Source organism: Lepus europaeus, chromosome 2, assembly GCF_033115175.1.
Source record: "Lepus europaeus isolate LE1 chromosome 2, mLepTim1.pri, whole genome shotgun sequence".
NCBI classification, from domain to species: Eukaryota; Metazoa; Chordata; class Mammalia; order Lagomorpha; family Leporidae; genus Lepus; species Lepus europaeus.
Genome location: NC_084828.1, coordinates 104230627 through 104256813, shown reverse-complemented (window position 1 = coordinate 104256813; position 26187 = coordinate 104230627). Strand labels below are relative to the sequence as shown.

Sequence of the window (26187 nt, the reverse complement as noted above, 5' to 3'; positions counted from 1 at the left end):
GAATAATATCTTTCCTTGAATGGATCTGGAGACTGACTTATGTCGTGTTTGGCCCAGTAACACCACATCTAGAATACCGTGCTTAATTCTAGAAACTATATTGTATGACATTAAATAAGTTTAATATTCAGAGGAGAGTGTAATTTAAACAGACTTTAAAACAACCAAGGTATTAGGGATATTTAGTTGGACAGTCATAATGTAGGGCTTTCTTCAAATATTTTAAATATGGAATATTAGAGAATAAGATAAATGCAACACAGTTTTGTTTTTGCAGATCCTAATATAGTAGAAAATAACAAAAAGAAGGTAGAGTTTAAAAAGTAAGGTATAGTTTAAATATACTCATTTAAGTGATTCTCTGTGAGACAAAAACAGTAACTACACTACCTTTCCATGTCACATATGCATAGATAATGTGTGCCTGCATATTATAATTTTATGCTCATGTATGTGTATGTATGTCTATCTTTTACATATGTATACATCAGTGAATGTATGTCTATATTTCTAATTTTAACGCAGAACTAGTCTAAACTGTGTCTCTTGATGAATAAGGGTTATAGGCTGCAGTCTTCCCCTAGCACCTCTTTGTTCCTTATCTTTTCTCATGATAAATGCTGATCTAGATATATCATATATCACCAAAGGCTATAACTAGGACTAGAGGACAGAACTCTTAATTACAGGGGCAAAAGAAATCTCTCACAGAATGATTTTGAAAACTTAATGTGATGTCCATGCAAGATAGTGGAAGTACTTTCACTGCAGGTAAGTAAATACAGACTGTGTCACTGTAAGTGCCTGAATTTTGGACTTCATGAAATCGAAAGTGGCTTTCAGTACCAAAGATCTGTTATCTGACAAGTCACTTAATTTTCTGCGTCTTGATTTCTACCACAGTAAGACGAGTTGTTGAAATGAGATTCTTTTATAATTAAAGACTTTTTCCACTTCTTACATTTGGTGATTATTCTTTATGATTTTTAATCTCAAATTTGCATTTTATATAATTTCTGCTAACACTGTGACTCTGTATAATAAGACTTACGGAAATATTCATTTTAAGGTATTTTGTGTACTCCATGTATTCTTTTAAGCATGGGAGACTTAATGGTTACCTCAACTTGAAAAAAAACTTGCTCTCATGAAGTATACTTTCAAGGCAGAAATGAGAAAAAAGAAAGAACAACATATTTACATAAACTAGAATGATGGTAGATGTAATAACTGCTAAAGGGAAGAAATCAAGCTACATTATTAAATCTAGCATTATTAAAAAGTCTTTATTAGCATAAGCCAATTATGGTTTTAGAATATTCATTTGCATTTTTATAATTTAATGCAATTATACACTGAGATGATAGTTTTGCATATGATGATATACTAAACTTTCCTCATTCATCTTTCTTGCTGCTTCCACTTGATATGGAAGACTCCTCTATGGTTTGAGTTATGCATCTTGTAAACTTTTTATAGGCCTTCAACAATATTGATGGACTCAATTTATTCTACCATGGATTATGACTAGAAAAGTAAATATTTGCCCTGGTGGAAAATGATTAAACAAGTGATTGTTCCCTCTCTGTTAGTAATATGATTACAGTGCTATAACTTGTATTCCAGCTGTGCAACACTCAAAATATTGATTATTGTAATGCTTTAACTCATATAACAAATTTTAGGACTAAAGGCTTAGGGTCTATAATTTTTATACTGTATTGAACTTTTACTGAAATTATTGAAAGGATTTATAGCTTTCATTCTTTTCCTTAGCTCAAACAGTATTAGATTAAACAGATTAATTTTGATGTATATGACTGACCTTTATCCCAGGATTGTCATGAATTTTTAGATAATTATTGAAACATATGGTAAGTCATCATACCTCATACTGTTTTCTTGGCTGATAAATCATTCTTCTAAAAACTATTAATGGAAAAATTTCAAAATTAAAATATAATTTCTACCGTCAATCCTTGTAAGCATATTCCTTATGAGCAAAAGGATGTTCAAAGTAAAAACTTTAGATATGATAAAATGATATGAAGTTTAGAAAATAAAAATTGAATATTTTTAAATATGCAGGAAAAAGACAAAATTGTTAATCACATTGTAGAATATTTAATGAATAGTGTTGAATTTTGTATGCTAAACAGCCTTTAGAGATGTTATTCACATAAAAATCTCACTCTCCAACTCTGCTGGTGTTATGGGAATTCTTATCAAATATACAAGAAGGACGTCAAAAGTGGTTTGCATATTAGATGGTTGTTGACAGAAGTTTACTGTATAAAGTGAAATATTACATTTGGTATTTGGATCATGCCCCAAAGGACATTGATTCAAGGAAACTGTCATTCAACATTAAAATATATTATTTTTGGAAAATGCTAAAGAATTTTTCTGTAAGTTGGCACTGTAGTATTGAAAGATTCCAAATCTGTAATTTTGCATCTTATCTGACTATGATTCACAAAAATAAATTCTCAGTGATCATCACTCTGGGCAATATTGATAAAAACCAGGTAAAAAAGACTCTTAACTTTAAGGAGCTTAAATCTACATCAAGAGATACAATAAGTAAATTGTAAATCATGTACAGATGTAGAACACTTACACAAATGTCCACTGAATCCTGCAGGCAAGAAGTGCTTTTGTGAATTCAGTGAAAACAAAGTATGAGTGCTTCTTCAAAAAGTGTATGGAAGATGTTCAGTCTTTTAATCCCATGTTCTGTGAACTTTTGCAATCTCTCTTGTATTATTCAGCATTCAGGACAGGCTTTATAGGGCAGGGAGAAATTCCTGTGGACTGGAGGGACTGATAGTTGTCCATTAAGTTCAGGGGCACATCCAGGCGCACAGTCTACGGAAAGATACAAAAAAAGAGGTTGAATATGATGTGCTTGGAGTAGAAAACAAGAAGCGTCGGCTCCGTGGCTTAACAGGCTAATCCTCCGCCTTGCGGCGCCGGCACACCGGGTTCTAGTCCCAGTTGGGGCGCCGGAATCTATCCCGGTTGCCCCTCTTCCAGGCCAGCTCTCTGCTATGGCCCGGGAAGGCAGTGGAGGATGGCCCAAGTCCTTGGGCCCTGCACTCGCATGGGAGATTAGGAGAAACACCTGGCTCCTGGCTTCGGATCAGCACAATCCGCCGGCCGCAGTGGCCATTGGAGGGTGAACCAGTGGCAAAAAGGAAGACCTTCCTCTCTGTCTCTCTCTCTCACTATCCACTCTGCCTGTCAAAAAAAAAAAAAAAAAAGCAAAATAGTATGAATGGCCATTGTATTCATGGTTATGGATGGATAGATAGATAGGAATCAAACTGTGGGCTTCCTTAAATAATGCTTTATTGAAAGTTTTGGGCTATATTTTTCATATATAACAAAAGCTATGTAGAAATTGTTATGATTAGGAAAATTTGACTGGTATTCCATGAAGAGTTTGCTGGAGTTGGAAGAGAGCAGAAAGCTTCAGGAAGACTATAGGGTAAGAAAGGCACAGGGTAGGGACTGACGTTGTGGTGCATTGGGGTAAGCCACAGCTTGGACACTGGGAGACTCAGATGGAGGTCATGTCCCTTGCAGCCGTTTGCAGAGTAAACCAGCCAATGAAAGATCTCTCTCTCTTTTTTTGTGTTTCTGCCTTTCAAATAAATAAATCTTTATATATAAGATATGAAAACAGGATTTGACATGTACATGTCAGAAATGAGGAACAAAGGGCCAATTTGGGAGTTGATATTAAAGAACAGTGGGTTAATGTAGGAATTGAGTGGCTGTGAGGATCTCATATGTTATTTATGGGATTCTCCTAGAGGTAGCAGGTCTAAGCAGCCAAATGAACCACTTCACTGTCCCAGTTCTTCAGCCAGTTGTGTTAGGCTCCCAGTATCTCCATCTCATGAAAATCCATTGATATCTAAAATTCCTTCCATCAGTAAGACTGATTCAGTGGGCAGTCCCTTTATTAAACCTCACAACCTCTATTGTCAGGGGAAATTATTCAATTCTGAATTAGGGGAAAGAGCACATAGATAGACCACAACAGCATAAATGAAAAAACAGCAAAGTGTTCTGAAAATATGAGGCTTGGGCTGTAGTAGAGTAGATTAAACAACATGTATGACAAGGACCCAAAAGTGAAAGTATATTCAAAAATTACAAACCATCACAATAATGTTGCTAGTGTCAAAATCCAGCAGTGTAAAATTTGATTTGTTGCTCCTGGATAGGGAAGGTATTAAGTATTTTCAAAAGAATTCAGAATCTTCTATCTCACTCCTTCTTTCCCTTTGATTACAAGAGGCACTGCTGTACCATCCCTGGGGACTGACTTGTCCGGATAGCAGACTCCCGGCATCTGTGTTTTCTTGTTAGAATTCTTCTCAACTCCCCATAATTACTGCTATGCAAAGGGAGAATAACCAGCCTGACCTGGCAAACCTGTGAATTTCCCACCATACTTTTCTTTAAAAAAATACACTTCTTTTTTAGAGCAGTTTTAGATTTAGAGAAAAATGTAACAAATAGTACAGAGAATCCCCATATAACACTTCAACCCCCCTACAAAAAATATCTCTATTATTAACAGATTGTATTCAAGTAGCATTATTAATTGAAGTCTACAGTTTATATTAAAATTTAGCCTTTGTGGCTTTGTTTTAAATTTATTTGTTTTTTAATTTTTAAAATTTCTTATTTACTTAAATTTGAGAAGGAGAGACAGATACACAGAGACAGAAAGATGGTGCTCCCATCCTCTGGTTCAATGCCAAGAGGCCTACAGTGGCTAGAGCTGGGTCTGGGCTAGGATTGGGGTTGAAGCCACAGTCAGTAGCCAGGAACATTGTCTAAGTCTCCATGTGTGTATCAGGAACCCAATACTTGAGCCATCTCTACTGGCTTCTGGGGTCTGCATTAGTTGGAATCAGGAGCCAGGCAGGGAATTGAACCCTGGTACTCCAGTGTGGGATGTGAGCACTTTACCATTAGGCTAAATGCCTCCCTATAGGTTTAAAATATTTGATTAACACATAACGGCCCATACATATTTATGGGGTACAGTGCAAGGCTTCAATACATATATACATTATGAAATGACCAAATTATGGTAATTAGTGTATCTATCAGCTCAAGCATTTGTCATTTCTATCTTATTTTAAAATATATTATTGACAATAGTCAAACTAGTGTACATTGGAACACCAGAACCATTCCTCCTATCTAGCTGCAACATTGACCACACTGACTAACCTCTCCCCGTCATCCCCTACCACCTCAACACCATTTGGTAACTACTGTTCTACTCTCAAACTCTACGAGGCCAGTTTACTTAGATACCACTTACTTGTGAGATCATTCAGTATTTGTCTTCCTGTGCCTGATCTATTTCACCTAACAGTGTCCTCTATTTGCAACAATGTTGTTACTGCAAATGATAGCATTTTAACATTTTTATGTCTGAATATTATTACTTTTTGTACGTATAGTGAATTTTCTCTGTCCATTCACCTGTTGATGGGAGCAGGTTGATTTTGTAATATTGCTATAATAACATAGAGGTACAGATGTCAATTTGCCAAACTGATTTTATTTTCAGAAATGGTATTACCTGATCATAAGATAGCTCTAATTTTAATTTTTATGGATATTAAAGAACTTTTTGCTAATGTACATACTGAAATTTATTGAAATGCACATATTTCTTCAAAAACACAATTCAATAACAGACATGGAAAGGAAAAGTTGTAATAGTCCCTTATGTATTTTAAAAATTAAATTTATCATAATAATATTCCCCTAAGGGTAACTAAAGTCCTAAATAGTTTCACTGGTAATTCTATCAAACATTTAAATAAATAATAGCACAACAATATGCTATTTCAGAAAATAGAGAAGGATAAAATGCTTCCAAACTTGTTTCAAGAGACCAACGTAGGCCTGATATCAAAACCAAATGAGTACAAAAACAAAAATAGAAGATGCCCTTTGGGATGCTCACATCCCATTTCAGAGTACCTGCGTTCAAGTCCCAGCTCTGCTCTGATTCCAGCTTCCTGTTAATGTTAACTGTGGAGAGCAGTAGGGATACTTGAAATATTTGGGTTTTTGGCACACCTGTGTTTGGCTGAAGTTGGCAACTACTGAGTTTGGGCTGACCTAGCCTTTCTATTGCTGAACTTTGGAGTGTAAATCATTGTATCATTGGCTGGAAGATCTCTCTGTCTCTCCGTCTCTGTCTCTGCCTTTCAAAATAAAGGAAAAAAAGTACAAAAACATACAAATGCAGTCCTAATTAATGCAAATGCAAAAATTCTTCACTAAATTTATAATAAATCAGATTCAGAAAAAAGCAAAAATAAAATATGAATCATAAGATTTTTCTTCTCTTTCCCTTTTGTGTATCTGTCCTACTGTTGAGATTTATGCTTTTGATGGCAGTTATCATCATTTTACTTCTAATGTAGAATTTCCTTGAGTACCTCTGATTTGGCCTTGCAGTGATAAATTCCTTCAGTCTTTGTCATGGAGAACTTCCTTCAGCCTTCATTTGTAAAGGATAATTTTGCATCGTTGGCTTGCAGGGGTTTTTTATTTGTTTATTTGTTTGCTTGCCATATTTTGTTTGTTTGTTTTTTTCTTTTGGAACTTTGAATATTTCACCCTATTCCTTCCTGGTTGTAAGAATTCTGCTCCACATCAGATGGAGAGTCCCTTATGAATAATGACTTGGCATATTTATATTTCTTTTTTTATAATTTTCTTTGCTTTTCCAAAAATAATTAATTTCATTTATTTGAATGGAAGAGAGAGAGAGAGAAAGAAAATGAGAATGAATGGGAGGTAGACAAAGATCTCCTATTTGCTCTTTCACTCTGAATGCCCACAACAGCTGGGGACAGGCCAGGTTGAAGCCAAGAGCTGGGAACTCAATCTCTGTCAGCCACATCAGTAGCAGTGTCGCTGGTGGGATGGGCTGGCTGTCAGTGACTGAGGGCTGCACAGTGACTGAGTTGCAACAGTGAGCCCAGATGGAGTACCTGTCTGTGTCTACAAGCTGCACAGGCAGCTTATCGGGGCCTTCAGGAGCTAACGCTGCCCAGGAAGGTCTGCTGAGCTGCTTCTCAGGGCACCATTGGGGAAGCTCCTATGGCTGGTCACCTCAACTGCCTTTGGTCACCTCAACTGCCATAGGCCCACTCAACTGCAGGACCACCCAGTTGCTTCTTGGAGGCCATGGTTAATTGAGCCACTCAGGAAAGGCTGCTAGCTCAGATCCAGGGCCATGCGTATAGATGGTCGTTATTTTCTGTGGGTCTCTGTAGGCCAAGCCACGCAGGGGGGAGTTCTCTAGATGCTTCCTGGAGCCAGCAGCATATGGAGAAGACCAACTGGCAGTTTCTAGGACAGCAGGAGGGTGTTTATGGGGGATGTTATAGGTTGAACTACACAGGGTGTATTACCAAGTTCTTTGCTGGGCCAAATTCTTTGCTGGGCAGTTGGCGGACAGCTGGGACCTCCTCACTGGCTCAAAGGAATAGGTCCATGGAGCTGTTGGGAGCAGCAGATTCAAAATATCTTTAGTGGCTGGGGTCTCAGAGTGGCTTCATATACCAAGAGCCTAGATGAGGGAAACACAGCGGGGAATGGGCTGTTTCTCCAGAGCAAGACAGTTGCTCCACAACTGCTCAGGGCTTGTGAGGGCAACAAAGCTCACCAGCAATCGATGTCTCAGGTATCTGTGGCGTTAGTGGGGACTGACATGGGACTAATGCTTACCCATTTCCTCCTGAGCAAAGCTCTCTCTTGGTTCATGGTTGATCTCAAAATAAAACAGAAGATGCTGTGGCTTTGTGTCTACCTTCATAAAGCTGTGCTGCATGTCTGCTCTGTAGTGCGTGTGTCCATGTTTCCTTTCCTGTCCTTCTTCCCAGGAGCAGGATTTTCCTCCATGCTGTGCTGCCTAAGGTTGGGGTAGGGGTGCTGGAGCCAGTCCCCTGGCTTCCTAGCTAATGCAGTTCCAGAGGCTTAATCAACAGGTACTGGTTTGGAAATGAGAATTGTGAGGCTGTGCCCAGCGCTGGATTTCACTATGGTGGTCCTGATACAGGCTCTGGTTCTATGGCCTGGACTTAATTCCTTCTGAGTTCCACAGCAGGATGCATTTCTCTCTACACTGTGCTTTTAGTCAAGGTAGGGAAGATTCAGACACCTCTTCCTTTTCTGCCTTCTTCAATGCATGTTTTTCTCATCATCGTATTGGAAACAGGCCCCATGATCTCCCTCCTGGCTTCCCCAGCTGCTATAGGGTAGATTGGAATATGAAATTGATGTCTCAGTGAGGAGATGATCACTGGAGTGCCTCACTCAGCTGCCATCTTGCTGCTCCTCCTTGTCTTCTTGTTATACATCCTATAGGTTTTGAGAAATGTGCAGACAATGTATTCATTAGTATAGCCTCAGACAAAATAGCTCTGTTGGCGTATAAAGTCTTGCGCTCCATGTACTCCTCTATCTCTTCCTGTTCCCTGTGCCTTGGCAGTTGCTCATCTTTTTGCTGTGGGCTGTCTGCACACTGTCTGCCTTTACAGCAGATCATGTAATTGGAGTCATACACAATAAAAACTTGTCAGATTGGCTTCTTTCACTTAGCATTGTGCCTTAATATTACTAGCAACATGCATGCTCTTTGTGTCACTGAATAATATTCCATTTTATAGATGTATCACAATATGTGTATACACTCGCCAATTGAAGAATATCTTGGTTGCTTTCCTGTTGTGACAGTTATGAATAAAGCAGCCATACACCTTGCTGAGCAGTTTGTATTTTATGTGCAGACATCCCTTTGAATTCTTCTGTGTGAATGGTAAACAGCACAGCTGCTGGGTCATGTGGTGAATCTGTGTCTTTGAGAGGAACTGCTGAACTGTCTTCTAAAGTGACTGCACCATTTTTGCCTTCTTATCAGCAGGATATGAGGCTGTCTGTTTCCCCAGACCCTTACCAACATCTGTGGTTGTCAGTGATTTGGACTTTAGATTTTTTTTTTTGGACAGGCAGAGTTAGACAGTGAGAGAGAGAGACAGAGAGAAAGGTCTTCTTTTTCCATTGGTTCACTCCCCCAAATGGCCGCTAGGGCTGGTGCTGCACCAATCTGAAGCCAGGAGCCAGGTACTTCCTCCTGGTCTCCCATGGGGTGCAGGGCCCAAGGACTTGGGCCATCCTCCACTGCACTCCCGGGCCATAGCAGAGAGCTGGACTGGAAGAGGAGCAACTGGGACAGAATCCAGCTCCCCAACCGGGACTAGAACCCGGGGTTCTGGCGCTGCAGGCAGAGGATTAGCCAAGTGAGCCGCGGCGCCCTGCCTGGACTTTAGATATTCTAAATAGGTGTATGTCAACATGTCTTCTTGTGTGTATTTGTAATTTCTTGATGGCATACTCATATTATAGAGAATATCTTTTTTATGCTTGTTTTCCATCTGTATGTTTTCCATAATATCTGTTTATACCATTCGCCCATTTTAAAAATTGAGTTGCTTGTTTTCCTGCTGGTAAGTTTTTAAGAGTCTATGTTTTTGAAACCACCGTCTACCAAATACGTGTTTACAAAGATTTTGTCCTAGCCTATGGCTTGTCCTTGAATTTTTTAGCAGCATTTTTTGTGGAGTAGAAGTTTCTAATTTTAACAAAATCTAGTTTACCTTTTTTTTTTTCTTTCATGTACTGTGCTTTTTGTGTTGTACTGAAAAGTCATTATCAAACCCAAAGTCACCTCAATTTTTTTCCTATGTCGCCTTCTTAGAGTTTTATGTTTTGTATTTATATTTACGTTTATAATCCATTTTGAGTTAATTTTTGTGAAAAGCATAATATCTGTGTCTAGAGCCTTTTTTCTTTTGTTTGGTTAAGGTGGATGTCCTATTGTCCAATGCTGTTTGTTAAGACTATGTTTTTCATTAAATTTCTTTTGTTCTTTTGTCATATAACCTACTGATACTTCTAGTATTGTGTTTTACTGTCAGCATCTCTCTTGTTCAGAGATCAGCTTTCATTTTTCACACAATCTAAAAATGATATTGTAGGAAAAGCAGTTAATTGGGGGTTTATAAAAGCAGGAAAAGATTTAAGCGAGAAATCTTGTTTACTTTTACTTTTTTACTTCTGTCTTACTTTTCAGATGACCTGTAGTAAGCTAATTAATGTCTCTAAGCATCAATTTCTCAGGAAATCACAATTAGTTATTAATATTAGGATAAAATTGGATTACAAGAGGATAAAATATGAGAAGATAATCTCTGAACTATTGAATCCTACACAATATTACAAAATAAAATGATATTTGATACTATTCAACTGTTATTACTTCAGATTCTGATAACATTCTCATTGCTAGTGTCTCTTCCCCAAGATAAAAATATTTACAAATTAAGTGACGTCAGCTCTCTTTCTTCAGGCTGATTTCAGTGTGATGTTTCTCCTATTTTTAGTTTTCAACATATAATCCCTTCTGTTACTAAACACTTAATAGTTGCTTGCCAGTTGAGGAGGTTGCAACATATCATAGAAAATAAGGAGATTTTGTTTGTCTATGTTCTTTTTAAATATTTTATTTATTTATTTATTTATTTACTTGAAGTTGGGGGAGAGAACTTCCATCCTCTGATTCATTCCCCAAATGGCTGTAACAGCCAGGGCTGGGCCAGGCCAAAGCCAAGAGCCCAGAGCTTCATCTGGGTCTCCCACATGGGATGTGGGCAATCCTCTGCTGCTTTCTCAGGCTCAATAGTAGGGAGCTGGATTGGAAGAGGAGTAGCCAGGATTTGAACTGGCTCCTACCCAAATGGGATGCCAGCACTGCAGACAGTGGCTTAACCCACTGTACAACACCACTGGCACCTGTTTGTTTTCTTTTGGAAGAGAGAATAGAATTAAATTTGATTTTTGAGGAGGGGGGGGAAGCAAATAGGATATTTAAGTTGAATTAGTCTCCAAAATATATCTGGTTCTTCTGAATGAAAAACTATTTTCATAGAAAAGCTTTCTTAAAAATCACTTTCTTTAGATATTCAGGGAATGCTGTTGTAAGTTCTGTCATATTTTATAGCAGATTCTCCCATATGTTTTGAAATTTGAACCACTCATTTCATGATTAAAATGAAATATCTTATGAATATGCGTGTTTCCTTACTTTTGGAGCAAAGTTCCTGGCCTCATCTCTAATTACTGCAATGTTTGAGGGCATAGGTTCTTGAGGCTGCTGTTGTGTCTCTGCTATTTCCTTTCTTCACTCACCTGTTTACCATCCTATGTAGTCTTAAAAATGTGAAAGCACTAAATATTTCCATCCCTTCATTTTTAAGTCACTACATTAAACAGCACAAGCATAGAAATATCTTTTTACTTTAAACTATTAGTGTACAAATAGAAAACCACAAAATTTGAAAGCTGCTGTCAACAAAAATATGTTTGGTAAAGGTTTCCTATTAATAGACAACTTGAACGTATGACAGCAATATATGTTAACATGCCCTCTCATCCTTATATTTGGGTAGAATATCTTTATAAATCCTATATTTAGTCATTCTACACATTTAAGGGAATAGCGGTTAAACAGCAAGATATAATTAGTGTTTCCACTCTCCACATTCTGATAAATGGACTCTCTCTCTCTCTCTCTCTCTCTTTCCCTTTCTCTCTCTCTCTCTCTCTCTCTCTCTCTCTCTCTCACACACACACACACAAACACACACACACACTCTACTAACTGTGGTTAGGTAGGATTTTAAAGGAATATTACCCAGGATAGGAAAGTTGATGTGGCATCAGAGAGGAGAACCAGAGATGCACTGTTAGATTTATTTCAGTGGTTTAGATTTGTGGGATATTGAAAAGGAAGCAGACATGAACTATTGCTGGCTCCTAGGTAGAAATGGAGCGCAAAGGGAAAGTGAACATTCTCAAACACCGCATTAGGTATGGATTAAAGGCTAACTATTATCTTTAAAAGAGAACTACTGATTATGCTGTAGTATTGTTCTTATCGTTCTGTCTAAATATACAGTAATTCAGCTACATCTTAGTTAAGTAGACTTAGTTAAGGAGCTATCTTGGTAACTATATTTATAATATTATGAATATCTCTTTGGAAGTATTCTGAGTTCCAAAGGCCATAGTTGGGTTTTAAGGAAGCGAAGCCCATTTGTAGCTTGAAGGACTCTATCTGCATGCATGTTGCCTGCACGTGTGTATATGCTTTGTATCCTTATGAAGGGAATGGCAGCAGGTTCCTGGTAAAGGAAGTTTTTTTCAGAGATAGACAGAATGTCCTTGTAGAGATTCAGAGGGCCATTTCAAGCTAATCCAAGCCAGGACAATTTTTCATTATCATCCTTGAAGGCAGGAACATAGCAATGTAAATGTCAAGCTGGTTCTGCCTTGAACCAGGAATAAACAAAGCAAGCAATCCATTAAGAGCGCTTTTTAAACACATAAGCTCTGCACACTTTGTTTTTGTAAAACGTAGGAACCAGTTTGCATTTAGGCAAGTGATGACATCAGACAGAACTAACAAAAACACATTTCTCATCTACACTATGACCAGTTTTTCTAGCTACATAGTCAAGACCTACATTTGATTTTAAGAATTTTAAGAGATTGAAATCCAACCCACCAAAAACATTTTGGAGTAGCAGTGCTCTCATTATATAGTTTTCACGGTGTTTTAATTAGAGTCAGTTACATAAGTACTAATAAAACCTCATTGCGCAGTGTTTGATTGGGATAATGACTACTTGGCTGGGGTTGTACTCTTTCTTTCAGTGAGGTGTGGGTGGTCTGAATGGAATGAAAATCCCACCATTGTTTCACTTGTCACTAATTCCACCAGCAATGCCTCTGGTTTCTTTAGACTAGGAAGAGATAACTAGTGATTAAGAATTACCATAATGCTTTTAAAATATTTTTAATAGCAGCTACTTGCACAAAAGGATCTATGTAGGAATACAGAGTTTTATAATCTACACAATGTAAAGTTTCCAAAAGAAGGTTGAAGACCTGGCTCATATACAAAATCTAAATTGTTGCCCATTATATATATTCTGTTTTACCCTTTATGAATAAACATATATATTAGCTTAGTAATTATGTATCTCTTTCATATTTTTAAAGATTGTACTTCTAAAAGGAGCAAAAAAGACTCCTAAGTTTTAAGAGAAATGAAATTAATATACTAAAATTCAGGCTTTATCTTTTCCATAATTCATCTTGTTAATACTAAAACACAACAGTATGTCTGATTGTGACAAATAACATTCCCATCCAATTTGTTGAGACATTTAAACACTCGTCTAAAAATTTTCTGTTGACAACCATCAGGCTAATTAAGATGAGATCCAGTCTGTTGGAAACAAACTAGAAATTCACCTGCACACAGTTTGGACTTTATAAAAATGTCTGTGAGGTTTCTTTCCATTTAATGTGAAGTGAAAAGCTGACTGTTGTCACATTTACAAGTTAAGAAACGTTGCCAGTCGAAGAGTATATATGTATATATATATATATATGTATATATATACATACATATTACACATATGTATTAACATGAAGACTTATTCTAATTCTTGTCACAGGGGAGACTTTACTTTGTACGAGGCACTGTACTGTACAATTTTCCTGTAACATTTGTAACCCTTACAACAATTTTGCCAGATTGGTCTTATTATTCTTTTTAGACATAAGAAACCTAAGGCTTAGTATAAGTTAATATTTATGTATGGCAGAAATGGAATTTGGACCTGATTTCTCCAAAATCTTTAATGAATGCAGTTAGGTTTTAGTATTAATATAGCTAAATATTATATGAGTTAAATTTTCCCAAGTGCTTGATAAGTTTCTTTTCTTCTAAAATGGCAGAGTTATGTCTTCTAACACTGATGGCTGCAAAAATGAACCTATGAGGCAACAGCTCTGGCAAAATGATATGCCCTATGTTCTTGAATCAATACAATTATCTTGTCTGAAAATGTTGTCTCTTCTTTCAGGTTTCCATAAATCTTAGAAGCAATTAAAAGGGAAAGGACATTTCTCTGCTTAATTAGGATGTTTTTGTATAAATAACAGTGTGGAATAAAAGAGAGATGAACAGATTAGAAATTTAGAGATAACATGCTTTTAACCAAAAAGGACAACTGATGGGGGCTGGCATTGTGGTGCAGTGCTGGGGTCCTGTGTGAGTGTCTGTTCAAATCCTGACTGCTCCACTTCCAATTCAGTTCCTTACAGCTCCCCACAGGTGCTTGGGCCTTTGCCACCCATGAGGGAGACCAAGGTGATGTTTCAGGATCCTGGCTTCAGTCTGACCCAGCTGTGACCTCTCTGGCTATTTGGACAGTGAACCAGCAGATGGAGGGTCTGTGTGTGTGTGTATGTGTGTGTTCCTCTGTAATGTTGTCTTTTAGATCAATAAATAAATCTTAAAAAAAAGACAATTCATCAAGTCATCCTAGAACAAAATGCTTAGCTTTATGTCATTCGTTCTTCTAATCAATTCAGAGAAGATATAAACTAGTAGGTATCTATGATATTGGAACAATTGTTTGGGAAGTATTTATAACTGATATGAATTTACTGCAGATTTCCTTTAAAGATACATTCCAGAGAAATGATTATTTAAATGAGGAAAGAATAGTGATGAAATACAGATTGTCCATTAAACTATGCTAACCCTTTTAGCATTTGTTTCTTTCTTCTTTATCTTGTCTTCTGTTCTATCAATAAAGCATATTTTATCATTGTCATTTATGTCTTGTGATTGCATATGATCCAAAGAAAATTGAGAAAAAGGGTGATGCTCAATGTTTTCTTTGTATCCACTGAAGTACATAACATCTCATTTTCCTACATAATGAAACTGAAGCATTTGGGCATTGTATCAACCCTATATGTTTAATCTACCAGTTGTTCAAGAATCCTTTTGCACTTGATGAAATCTAGGGTATTAATAGCAATCTTTTTCTTATTGTGAGTAGTTGTTTATATCACCTAAAATATGTAGCATGTTGAAATGGTATACATGAAAGGACTGATTGTGTTAACCGTGGTTTTGTTTCATATGCCACCCCGAGTGGAATCCTTTGTTCAAATGAGAGCTTGAAAGACCTGCTGTATTTGAGGCCCTTTTTCCCCTAAGTTCATTTCAAAGGCTTTCACAGTGTACCAATCACTGTTCTCAGTTGTGTTGTTTATCTGGTGTCTTTTCTAAGGACACATGACTAAAACATTTTCAACTAAGGGAAAAAAATGTAGTCTGTGAATTTATAATTACATTGAGATAGCATCATCTTGGAAATTTACCAGGACTGAAAATATGAAATGACAAATATTCAAAGGGTAGCATATAGTTAGAAATAAATATTGTATAGAATTTAATATATAGTTGATGTAATCCCTATTAAAATACAACAGATTCTAAATACATAAGGTGAGTTTTCAGCATTTTCTCCCAATCAATCTTTATCTGGTAAGTTTTGGTAAAAGACAATCTAGGTATTCAGAGAAGGACTCATTTTAAAAGAAAGCATTAGAAGTGGGGATATGCATTAGAAATGTTAGAGATATAAAGGTATGTCACAGAACATCCTAAGTTTCATGGAATCGAGACATACGTAAACTGAAGGAAAATTTTAAATGCCAGTAACAGCTGATTTCAGTTCTCTGGGAGACTGTTTCTTTTTTTTTTTTTTTTTTTTTTTTTTTTTTTGACAGGCAGAGTGGACAGTGAGAGAGAGACAGAGAGGAAGGTCTTCCTTTTGCCATTGGTTCACCCTCCAATGGCCGCCGTGGCCGGCGCGCTGCGGCCAGCGCACCGTGCTGATCCAATGGCAGGAGCCAGGTGCTTCTCCTGGTCTCCCATGGGGTGCAGGGCCCAAGGACTTGGGCCATCCTCCATCTGCACTCCCTGGCCACAGCAGAGAGCTGGCCTGGAAGAGGGGCAACCAGGACAGAATCCGGTGCCCCGACCGGGACTAGAACCCGGTGTGCCGGTGCCGCAAGGCGGAGGATTAGCCTGTTGAGCCACGGCGCCGGCCTTGGGAGACTGTTTCTAAGAACTTTCTGGAAAATTCTGTGGATCTTCTGCATCTGTCTACCTGTCTGCCTATAACCATTGCTGAAGAATACAGACACATTTTCTCTCTTCCTTCCAAATCCTACCCTGTTTATCTTTGTGCCCTAAAAGGAAAACAAACAAACAACAACAAAACTTAAAGACATGTCATCCAGAAAGTTTTCCTTTGTTCTTGATGTTGAACTTCCAGGTTCATAATCATAAGGAACTAAAACGTACCTTGCACTGTAAGTGGTGATGCTAATGAGAGTAGTGTTGGTGGAGTTACATGTCCTGCTAGGTTTTATTGAAAATATTTGATTTATTATATAGTTCCATCTCAAACAGAGGATAGGAAATTGAAAAAACACTGTAAGAATTTTTAAAAATGAAATGATGATCGCATGCTAAGTACTTAATATATTTAATGCATATCTCGGGTCTTTCACAACAGCATACATAATAATGTGTTGGAGCTGGTAGTTTTATCCAGAGCTTTCTTGCTTCAAAGCACTCTCCCTTCTTTTATTTTACCAAACTCTCCAAGGGTGTTTATGGAACATCTAATTCTTTCTCTGGATGCTATACTTATACTTTTTTGATCTGTCAATCATTTTATTCAGGTACATGTTTTTCCCCTTATGTACACAGTAACTTTGAAGCTCAGAAATATTGAACGTCTTTCAAAATTATCAAATCTGGTAAATGGAATAAATTGATTAAACAATAATACTTGATCGTAGCCATTCTACATTTTATTTTTTTAACCCAATTCATGACTTTTGTCAGAACTAGAATAAAACGTAGATTTAAATAAAAGGTGAGTTGGAGTAGAATAATAGCTTGAACCAATGAAGAGAAGCAGAATGTATTTTATCTCACACACACGAAAAAATGGATATTTAATACTTAACCAGTGACTAGACCTGGACTGTAAGATTAATGCCTATGGATTGGGTGGCATTTTATTTCTTGCATTTTTTCTAGTTCTCATTTTAATCTTACCACCTTTCTTATATGTAAGAAATTGGTGTCATTACTTATCTAGGAACACCACTAATTCTGTTACACTTATTAATTCAGCAAATACTTAGGTCTACCATGTATCAGAACTATCCCAGGCACTCAAAATAAAATGCTAAAAATATATAAATAACAAACCTATCCTGTGGACCTTTCCTAATATTGGGAAAAATTAGATAAGCAGATGAACGAATAATAAGTATATGTTTGCAACCTTTAAAATTGTCTAAAAGGAAAGAGACACAAGGCGTAGTTTTTTGTTTGTGCTGGTTTTTGTTTTTGTTTTTGTTTTTCTGTTAAAGTGCCCAGATTGATTTAGAGGAGTAGCTTGATCTGAGATTGAAGAACTAGGCCAGATACAGGGACTATAGGACAAGATTAGACAACATATTCAGTGCTTTAAAATCTACTTACAGATAGTGGCTTAATTTTATTTATGTGTCTATCTATCATCATGTATCTATGTATCTCTGGCTGCTGTATGGAGAAATGATTACAGAGATAATGTGAGAAATGAAAAGAAAATTGAGACCTAGAATCTAGGTCTATCCTTCAGGATTCTCCAGAGAAACAGAACAATGGGAATTTTCAGGTGATTGGTAGAACGGTAACTGGGAGATAGATAGGTAGGTAGGTAGATAGATACTCTTTTTAAAAGTTGAATCATGTGATTGTAGAGGGTGACAAGGCTGAAATCCATAGAGAAGGCAGGCTGGAGTCTCGGGGAAAGGATTGATGCAATTTTGAGTTGAAATCAGTAGGACAGGTTGCTGGCAGGCTGGAAATTCAAGTCGAATATTTCTATGTTACAGTCTTGAGACAGCAATTGTTTCTCTCTGGCAAATCTCTTTTTGTTTTTGAGACCTTCAGGTGAATGTATAAAACTTTTCAATGGTCATCTTAATTGAAAGTCAGCTTATTATAAGTATTAATTACATCTACAAAATACCTTCTTGGCAACATATAAACTAGTATTTGGTTAAACAACTGGGCAGCATAGCCCAGCTTAATTGTTACATAATATTAACCAGAACAGAAAACATGCTGATGGGAATGCAAATAGAGGGAAGAAGATGAGTTTGTAACATTTTGGAGATTTAATCTATGAATCTTAGTGATAGATTTGACATGAGGGTAAATAAAAAGAGAGAAACCAAATATAACAGATCTTTCTGAGGAGCAGTGGATTTATAACAGCTATGATGTAAACAGAATAATTCTTTTTTCAAGAAGGGATTCTGCTGATTTCAATTCAAATAATATGTGTGACAAGGTAAGATTACTTTTGCTCAGTACTTTAAATGGCTAAATATACTTGGGAAGAAATTCTGTTTGTATCTACCTGGTTATATTTGGCTAATTCCAAGGTAGAATAAAACTTCACCTTGCTTTCCCCTTCTCATCAGAAATAATTACATACAAATAGTAATCAGCTCTTTATGCAGTAATGTGAAATAGAAAGAAATATGGTGAATTTTTTTTCAAAAGAATAACCTTTAAATGTGTCTGTTAAAGTGTCTCCAGTCCTTTTTATTGCTCTTCATAGAGGACTCATTTTCTAATCAAAGCTTTCATATGCTACATAAGAATTTGGGAGATACACTAACTAAATGTAATTTTACCCAATATCATTCAAAAGCTAATAAAGTATAACTTTGTCAGGTACTAAAGTTTTGGAGGAAGAATGTTATATGTCTCAAATGTTATAGATCCTCTCTATGGGTATTACACATTTCTCTTGTTTGCAATCCCTCTCTCCATTTCTTAACTATAAAGTTGAATAGACAGTTTTCAAAAACTAAATAGGTCTTTTCTCAAGGATGATTCGTACTGCCAGTTTATCTTTCTCAAATAGAATATCAAATAGATGAATGAAAAATTATCAGGATGTTGAGAATTAAGAATTAATAGTATCATACAACACATTTGCAGATTAATTTCTAGAGATAAATTAATATTTTTGTTTCAATTGAGTTCAGAAAATGTTTGCCTTTCTATTTTATATATTTGTTACTATACATTACAATTGAAAGTCTTCATAATCCATAAAATTGGATTCTCCAAACCAAAATTATTAACTTTGCATACAATTTAGATTAGATCTAAGCACATTTCATTGTTTTTGGCACACTACAGTAGGCTCTTCTTATCTGTTTTTTTTTTTTAAAGATTTATTTTATTTATTTGAAAGACATAGTTGCAAAGAGAGAGAGAGAGATGGAGAGAGAGAAACAGAGAGGGAGAGAGAGGGAGAAAGAGATTGAGATCTACTGTCTCCTGCTTTACCCACAAATGGCTGCAACAGCCAGGGCTGGGTCAGTTTGAAGCCAGGAGCCAGGAATTTCTTCCAGTTCTCCCATGGGATTGCAGGGGCCCAAGTACTTGAGTCATCTTCTACTACTTTCCCAGGTTCATTAGCAGGGAGCTGCATCAGAAGTAGTGCAGCTGGGATTTGAACTCATGACGATATGGGATGCCTGTGTCGCAGATAGTGGATTAACCAGCTACACCATGATGCCCAGCCTGCCTTATCTATGGTTTTGCACTGTGTGCTGTTTTCAGATACCTGTGGTCAACAGTGGTATGGAATATTAAATGGGAAATTCCAGAAATATGCAATAATAAGTTTTAAATTGTGGTTCACTCTGAGTAAGGTGATGAAATCTCATGTAAATCCTGCTCCTTCCCACCTGGACTTTGAAATATCTCTTTGTCCAGTGTGTCGAAACTGTATACCTCCCCTGCCTTTTAGCAGTAGTGGCCTCTTACCAGGTTGACTGTTATGATAGCACAGTGCTTGCCTTCTAGGAACTCTTATTTTACTCAATAATGATCTCATCATGCAATAGTGGTGATGCCTGCAATTGTATTTATATATATTGTCACGATTGTCCAATGTTTTATTATTTGTTGCCAATCTCTTACTGTATATACTTTATAAATTAAACTTTATCAAGGGTATGTACATATGGAAAAAGACTGTATTTATTTATTTATTTATTTAACTTTTACTTAATAAGTATAAATTTCCAAAGTACAGCTTTTGGATTACAGTGGCTTCCCCCCCCCCCCATAACTTCCCTCCCACCCGCAACCCTCCCATCTCCCACTCCTGCTCCCATTCCATTCACATCAAGATTCATTTTCAATTCTCTTTATATACAGAAGATCAATTTAGTATATATTAAGAAAATATTTCAACAGTTTGCACCCACACAGAAACACAAAGTGTAAAGTACTGTTTGAGTGCTAGTTATAGCACTAATTCACATTGTAGAACACATTAAGGTCAGAGATCCTACATGGGAGTAAGTGCACAGTGACTGCTGTTGTTGACTTAACAATTGACACTCATGTTTATGGCATCAGTAATCACCCTAGGCTCTTGTCATGAGTTGCCAAGGCTATGGAAGCCTTTTGAGTTTGCTGACTTCCATCTTATTTAGACAAGGTCATAGTCAAAGTGGAAGTTCTCTCCTCCCTTCAGAGAAAGGTACCTCCTTCTTTGATGGCCCATTAAAAGACTGTATTTAAAGTTTTATACTATCTATAATTTCAGATATCCACTGGAGGTCCTTGGAATATATCCCCTTTGGAAAAAGGAGGACTACTGTTGTGTTAATGTTTGTAAATTTTCTAGATGAATTGTTTTTTCTATAATTAAGTAAATCAGAATGTTTGTGCTTATTGTTTGCCTTATTTAATAAAATTTCAGTATCTTATGTTTAAAGCATACTAATATATTAGTTTCCAGTGGCTTTCTTAACAAATTAAGTAAGAGAAATCTGTCCTCTCCCGATACAGGGCCACTGTTTCTCCAGACTCTAAGGGACAGCCTCCTTCTTATGTTGCCAGCATTCTCTTGTGTGTGCCAAAGTGCCAGACCTCTTGTGTGGCTCCAAAGTCTGCTTAGCACTTCATGTTACCTTTTTATTTTCTTTGTGTGTATGTGTAACCTCCACCCACCCTTTTCTGTAAGAAGATGTGATTGGATTTAGAGACTATGCAGATAATACAGGATAATCCCCCATATCAAAGACAGTTTTTCCAAATAAAGTGACATTCACAAGTCCTAGAGACTTGTACCTAGACAGATCCATGCGGCCACTGCTCCAGATAATGCAGAGGATATGAGTGTTTATTAGATAATGGCTTCATTTCCACAGCTATGCCAGTTTTCTTTTCTTTTTTTTTTTTTCCAACTACAAGCCCATCCTATATCGTTTATTGTGTGTACCTGGGCTTGGGTCTTCATAAATTTCAGTTCTGCTTTGCCACGTGAGCCCCTGTTAGACTCACTGTTTCAAAGCCATAAAGGAAAACTGGAGTCTGGAGGAGGGAAAAAAAATAAGCTTTTTCCTTTTTTTTCTTTTTTATCTGTTTGCTTTTCTTTCCTGTCATTGTCACTCTCACAAGGCTTCTTCACTCAAGTAGTGACAGTGCATTATAGGAGTAACAGATAACCCTTATTTGTACTTTTTCCAACATTAGCTAAACTAGACTCAAGATACTCATCAGAGACGCCATCACCAGCTGACTAGAGTCGGGTCCTATTAGGTCTAACTCCCAGATTCCCAGAGACATTGATTATAGTTAGATGGTAGCTCTATTCAGAAGTCTGAGTTTCAGCTTTGATGTCACATCCTTCAGGCTTTTAATAATTCCAGACTTTCTTTTCTGTAACTCTAGGGATAGTAGCCCCTTCCTACTGCTGTGATTGTTGTGGAACAACCCCTGGAACCTTTTGGTGGTGTTACTATGGAACCCCCACATCTGGGTCCACTCACTGTGCATAAATTAATGCACAGAGCAAGAAACCAGACAGCTGTTGCATAATTCCCAGGCTCCCCAAGGAGTTAAAGGTGAAGGTTCTTATAGGTTGACTTAGGTCTGAGAGGTGTATGCTCATCTCACGCCCAAGTTCCTGGTTCATGCTTGGTGCTTGAGAACTTCCTTTGATTGGTCCACAATGCCATGCACTTTAGGAAATTTATGATAGCCAGGCAGGTTTCAGGTGGTCTGGGGCATTACAAGTAAGTGGTAGTGACACTCTGCCTCAGACCTCACACTTCTCTGCCCTTGACCTGGAATTCCTCTAAATAAACCCCTTTGGGCTCTACTGGCCATCAATGTTTATTTATTGGAGAAGCACATGATTTTTTGAGTTCACTGATTAGGATTTCATAGAGCCAGCCTATACCATTCTCTCATTTCAGTGAATTTTTGGGGAAAGGTCAGGTGAGGACGTCTTAGGTGTAGGGAGATGGACAAAAGGCTTGATCCTGCCTTTACATTAGAAGAGTTTAGTCTGTTTACTTCTGTGATACTTTTCGTCTTTCCTCTCCTTATAACCTAAAATGGATATAAGATATCTTCCAACATAACTGCCGATTAAAATGAAATGAATTGCAGAAAAACAGAGAAGTGAGATGTTTTGTTTTTATTTTCTGCAACTGGGAGAAGATCCAAGCAGGTCTTATGCAGGACAAGACACTTAACCAAGATCTTATAAACAAGTAGACTTTGGTCTTTGAAAAATGGGAGTGGGAGAATAGGACAGCATTTCTCCCATCGAAGTACTTACCAGGCCCAACCCTGCTTGGTTTCCGAGATCAGATGAGATCCTGTACATTTCGGGTGCTATATCCATAGACAGTGTTTCTCAAGAAATTCTTTTTTTCAATTTTTTAAAATAAAGATAGATTTATTTATTTGAAAGCCAGAGTTACAGAGAGAGGGGGGAGACAGAGACAGAGACTGAGAGAGATCTTCCATCTGCTGGCGTACTCCCCAGATGACTTCATGGCCAGAGCAAAGCCAAGAGCCAAGAGCTACATCTGGGTCTTCCAAATGGGTAGCAGGATCCTAAGCACTTGGGCCATCCTCAACTGTCCTTCCCAGGCCATTAGCAAGGAGCTGGATTGGAAGTGGAGCAGCCAAGACTCGAACAAGTATCCATGTGGGATACCAGAGTCACAGGCAGCGGCTTTACTTGCCGTGCCAAAATGGCAGTTCCTCAAGAAATTCTTTCTAATTGGAAACACAGTTTTTATTTTTCTCAAAATAGACAGCGATGTTTAATGCATTTTTTGACTGAAGTTTGGTTGTCAAAGTTACAGTTTCTCCTCTAATATAATAAAGCCCATACATACTATTGAGTTATTTGCCCCAGTGAATGTATAACCATAGGTGATCTGCTGCTGAAAACTAGAAAAATGAATGAATTCCATGTTTCATTGTTTCTCTTTTTTTTAGCTGGGTTTTTTATTGGTTATTTCTAAGAGATGTGTGTTAGCTTCTGCCTATTGCTTCGGTTATTCATTATTTTTCTACTCCCTTAAGGGACAGTGTTGAGACTCATGACAGTTCTGTGCCCTTCCAAATGCTATTTAGCTTATTTTGGATTGATTGCCATGTTCCAGAAGTATGACCTCAGAGTAGGTTGAAATGCCACCGTACATAAATAAACTTATCCCTATCTCAGCTCTCCCTGTCCGGGTTCAGGAAAGTATAACTTTAATTTTTATGAAGTTCAGAGGGTATTCATCTTAGAGTGATAGTGAGAAAACTATTTGCTGAAACCTTTGAGACCTAAATGTTTTAGACATACCAGGCCAATATCTAAGGATCTCTAAAATGCCACACAATATAAGATCATAAATAAGAGAACTGATTGTAAGCTTTAACTATTTGCCACTTACTGAAAAGCAATGTGTTAACACAAATGAATTTTGGCAGTAAGGTTGACTGAATTTGAGACTATGAGGCCCACTGTATATCCTCCTTTCCCCCATAGAAACATACGTGGTTTATCATGTCCACATATCCCTTTTCAGAGATTGTAAATTATATTATTTATGCACTCTTGATGTTCAAAACACAGTTGGAGCTTGAAGGTCAAGGCAGAGAGCTGCATCCTGAATTCCTATTTACCGATGATGTATGGTACATTTAGCAGCACAAGGTGTACTGCTACAATTAAAGATCTGTCAACATCTCTAACATTCACTATTATTTCAGAGTTTGACAACATGGTTATTTATCCTTACTTTTTTGTGAATTATGTGATGCAGGGCCACAGCTGTGGGAGGGCATCCTTAACAAGATTATAGCTTGACTTTGTTTTCTGTTATTAAAATACTAACCAGCAGAATTTAGAGTAAGCTAGTCTTCAGTACTCTCAGAGCAGTACTCATATACAGGCAACATATTTTGCTGCCAAGAATGCTCAACTTATATATGAATGTTAAGAAATAAACTATTATTTCAGATTTGAGTTTTATTATGGTTATCTTAAAAGATTAAGAAAAAAACTTAAATACTCATTTTTTTTTTAAAGTCTGGCTTATCAGATGCCTAACAATAAAACACGTTAGATAAGAGGGATATGAAATCCTTAATGGTTAGATATTAGAATATGATTAACTGAAAACAACTTTAGAAGCAGGGTGTCTGAGAAGAGGCTATTGAACACATAATGCACAAAGAATTGCTGACAGTGACTCCAGTTGGCTAAGACAGAACAGGGCTTTTGTGTTGCTCACCCAAGGCAAACTGGCCTGATGATCAGATGAAAAGCCGTCTGTCCTCAGCTTAGACAAGCCTTGGAAGGTATTTCTCTTGAATGTCATGCAGGCTTTCATAGGGACAGTCTGTTCTCCGTATCATTTCAAAGGCATTTTTTTGTATATAATCATGTTCTGTGCTAAGTAGTCATTTGACATGTCGTTACCTCATTTGATTATTACAAAAACTGTAAACACGCCGGCGCCGCGGCTCACTAGGCTAATCCTCCGCCTTGCGGCGCCGGCACACCGGGTTCTAGTCCCGGTCGGGGCACCGATCCTGTCCCGGTTGCCCCTCTTCCAGGCCAGCTCTCTGCTGTGGCCAGGGAGTGCAGTGGAGGATGGCCCAAGTGCTTGGGCCCTGCACCCCATGGGAGACCAGGAGAAGCACCTGGCTCCTGCCATTGGATCAGCGCGGTGTGCTGGCCGCAGCGCGCCTACCGCGGCGGCCATTGGAGGGTGAACCAACGGCAAAGGAAGACCTTTCTGTCTATCTCTCTCTCTCACTGTCCACTCTGCCTGTCAAAAAAAAAAAAAAAAAAAACTGTAAACACTAGTAAGTACTAGTATTTTTCATTGCACAAGTGAGGAAGAAAAATCTCAGGCTAAATAACTTCAGTGTGCTCCATCCAGACCATGAGTGGGAAAGTGGGGGTGACAGAGCAGGAAGCTGTGTGGCGGCTACAGGGGAGGTAAAACAAATCATTTACCTTCTTAGGGTGCCTGAGTCTGGGCCTAAGAATTAAATTTACAGAAGAAAAGCATACAAATTCTGTTTAGTAATTTTTACATGTACATTGGAAGCCTTCATAAGGAAAATGAAGACTCATTGGACAAAAGAGTTTGGGCTAGGGTAGTAGAACATTGTTGGAAAGTGACTAGGAAGATAAGGGGTAGTTTAGCAAGATTTGTTTATATAGATTTCTCTCAACCCCTACACCCCACCTCTGGAGATGAGAATTTTGTTCCTCCTCCTGGTACAAAAAAGGCACCTGTCACCCAGGAGTTTTAGCTCCTGCTTGCAGGAAGAGAAAGGAAGATTGGAATGCTCTTCTTGTGTTCTTTGTCAAGTGTTTGTAATTCAAAGTAGTCAATATACCGAAGTAGCAAATTTTAGAGCAGCACATTTTGACTCCTTACATGGGAAAGCGTATAAATTGTAGAGTCAAGGACATGAACTCAATACCAGTCATTTATATGTATTTCTCATACATCCCTCTCTCCACTGTTGTTAAATATTAGATGTAATCAATATTTTCTTTTCCAGAATTTCCCTTCTTTAAATTATCTGTCATCCCTCAGTAGCCTAAAGTACGTATAGGGTCCTTTAAACAATAAGTATATAAGATTGGATATTCAGGTGAGCCTCACACAAAGCAATCAAGTAAGATAATTAGTACTATAATTAGCATTTCTGTAAATAAAGACCCTTTCCTGCAAAGCCAATGTAATGAAAGTTAAGATTTGAGGCTAGCTCTTGGAATGGAA

The 26187-nt window shown here is 37.5% G+C and overlaps 1 protein-coding gene across 6 annotated transcripts in view; it reads left to right on the top strand.

Annotated features, from left to right (window-relative positions):
* NAALADL2 (N-acetylated alpha-linked acidic dipeptidase like 2) overlaps nucleotides 1-26187 on the top strand; it is a 1471888-nt gene that overhangs the window by 1418849 nt on the left and 26852 nt on the right. For 5 of the 6 annotated variants that reach the window (XM_062211686.1, XM_062211675.1, XM_062211678.1 and 2 more), the window contains one exon: nucleotides 14280-14646. The exons of the other annotated variant lie outside the window; for it this stretch is intronic. In XM_062211686.1, coding sequence (XP_062067670.1) covers nucleotides 14280-14484 — 205 coding nt within the window. In that variant the 3' untranslated portion in view covers nucleotides 14485-14646. Of the gene's footprint in view, nucleotides 1-14279; nucleotides 14647-26187 lie in introns of those variants that run through there. 6 annotated transcript variants of the gene reach the window in all.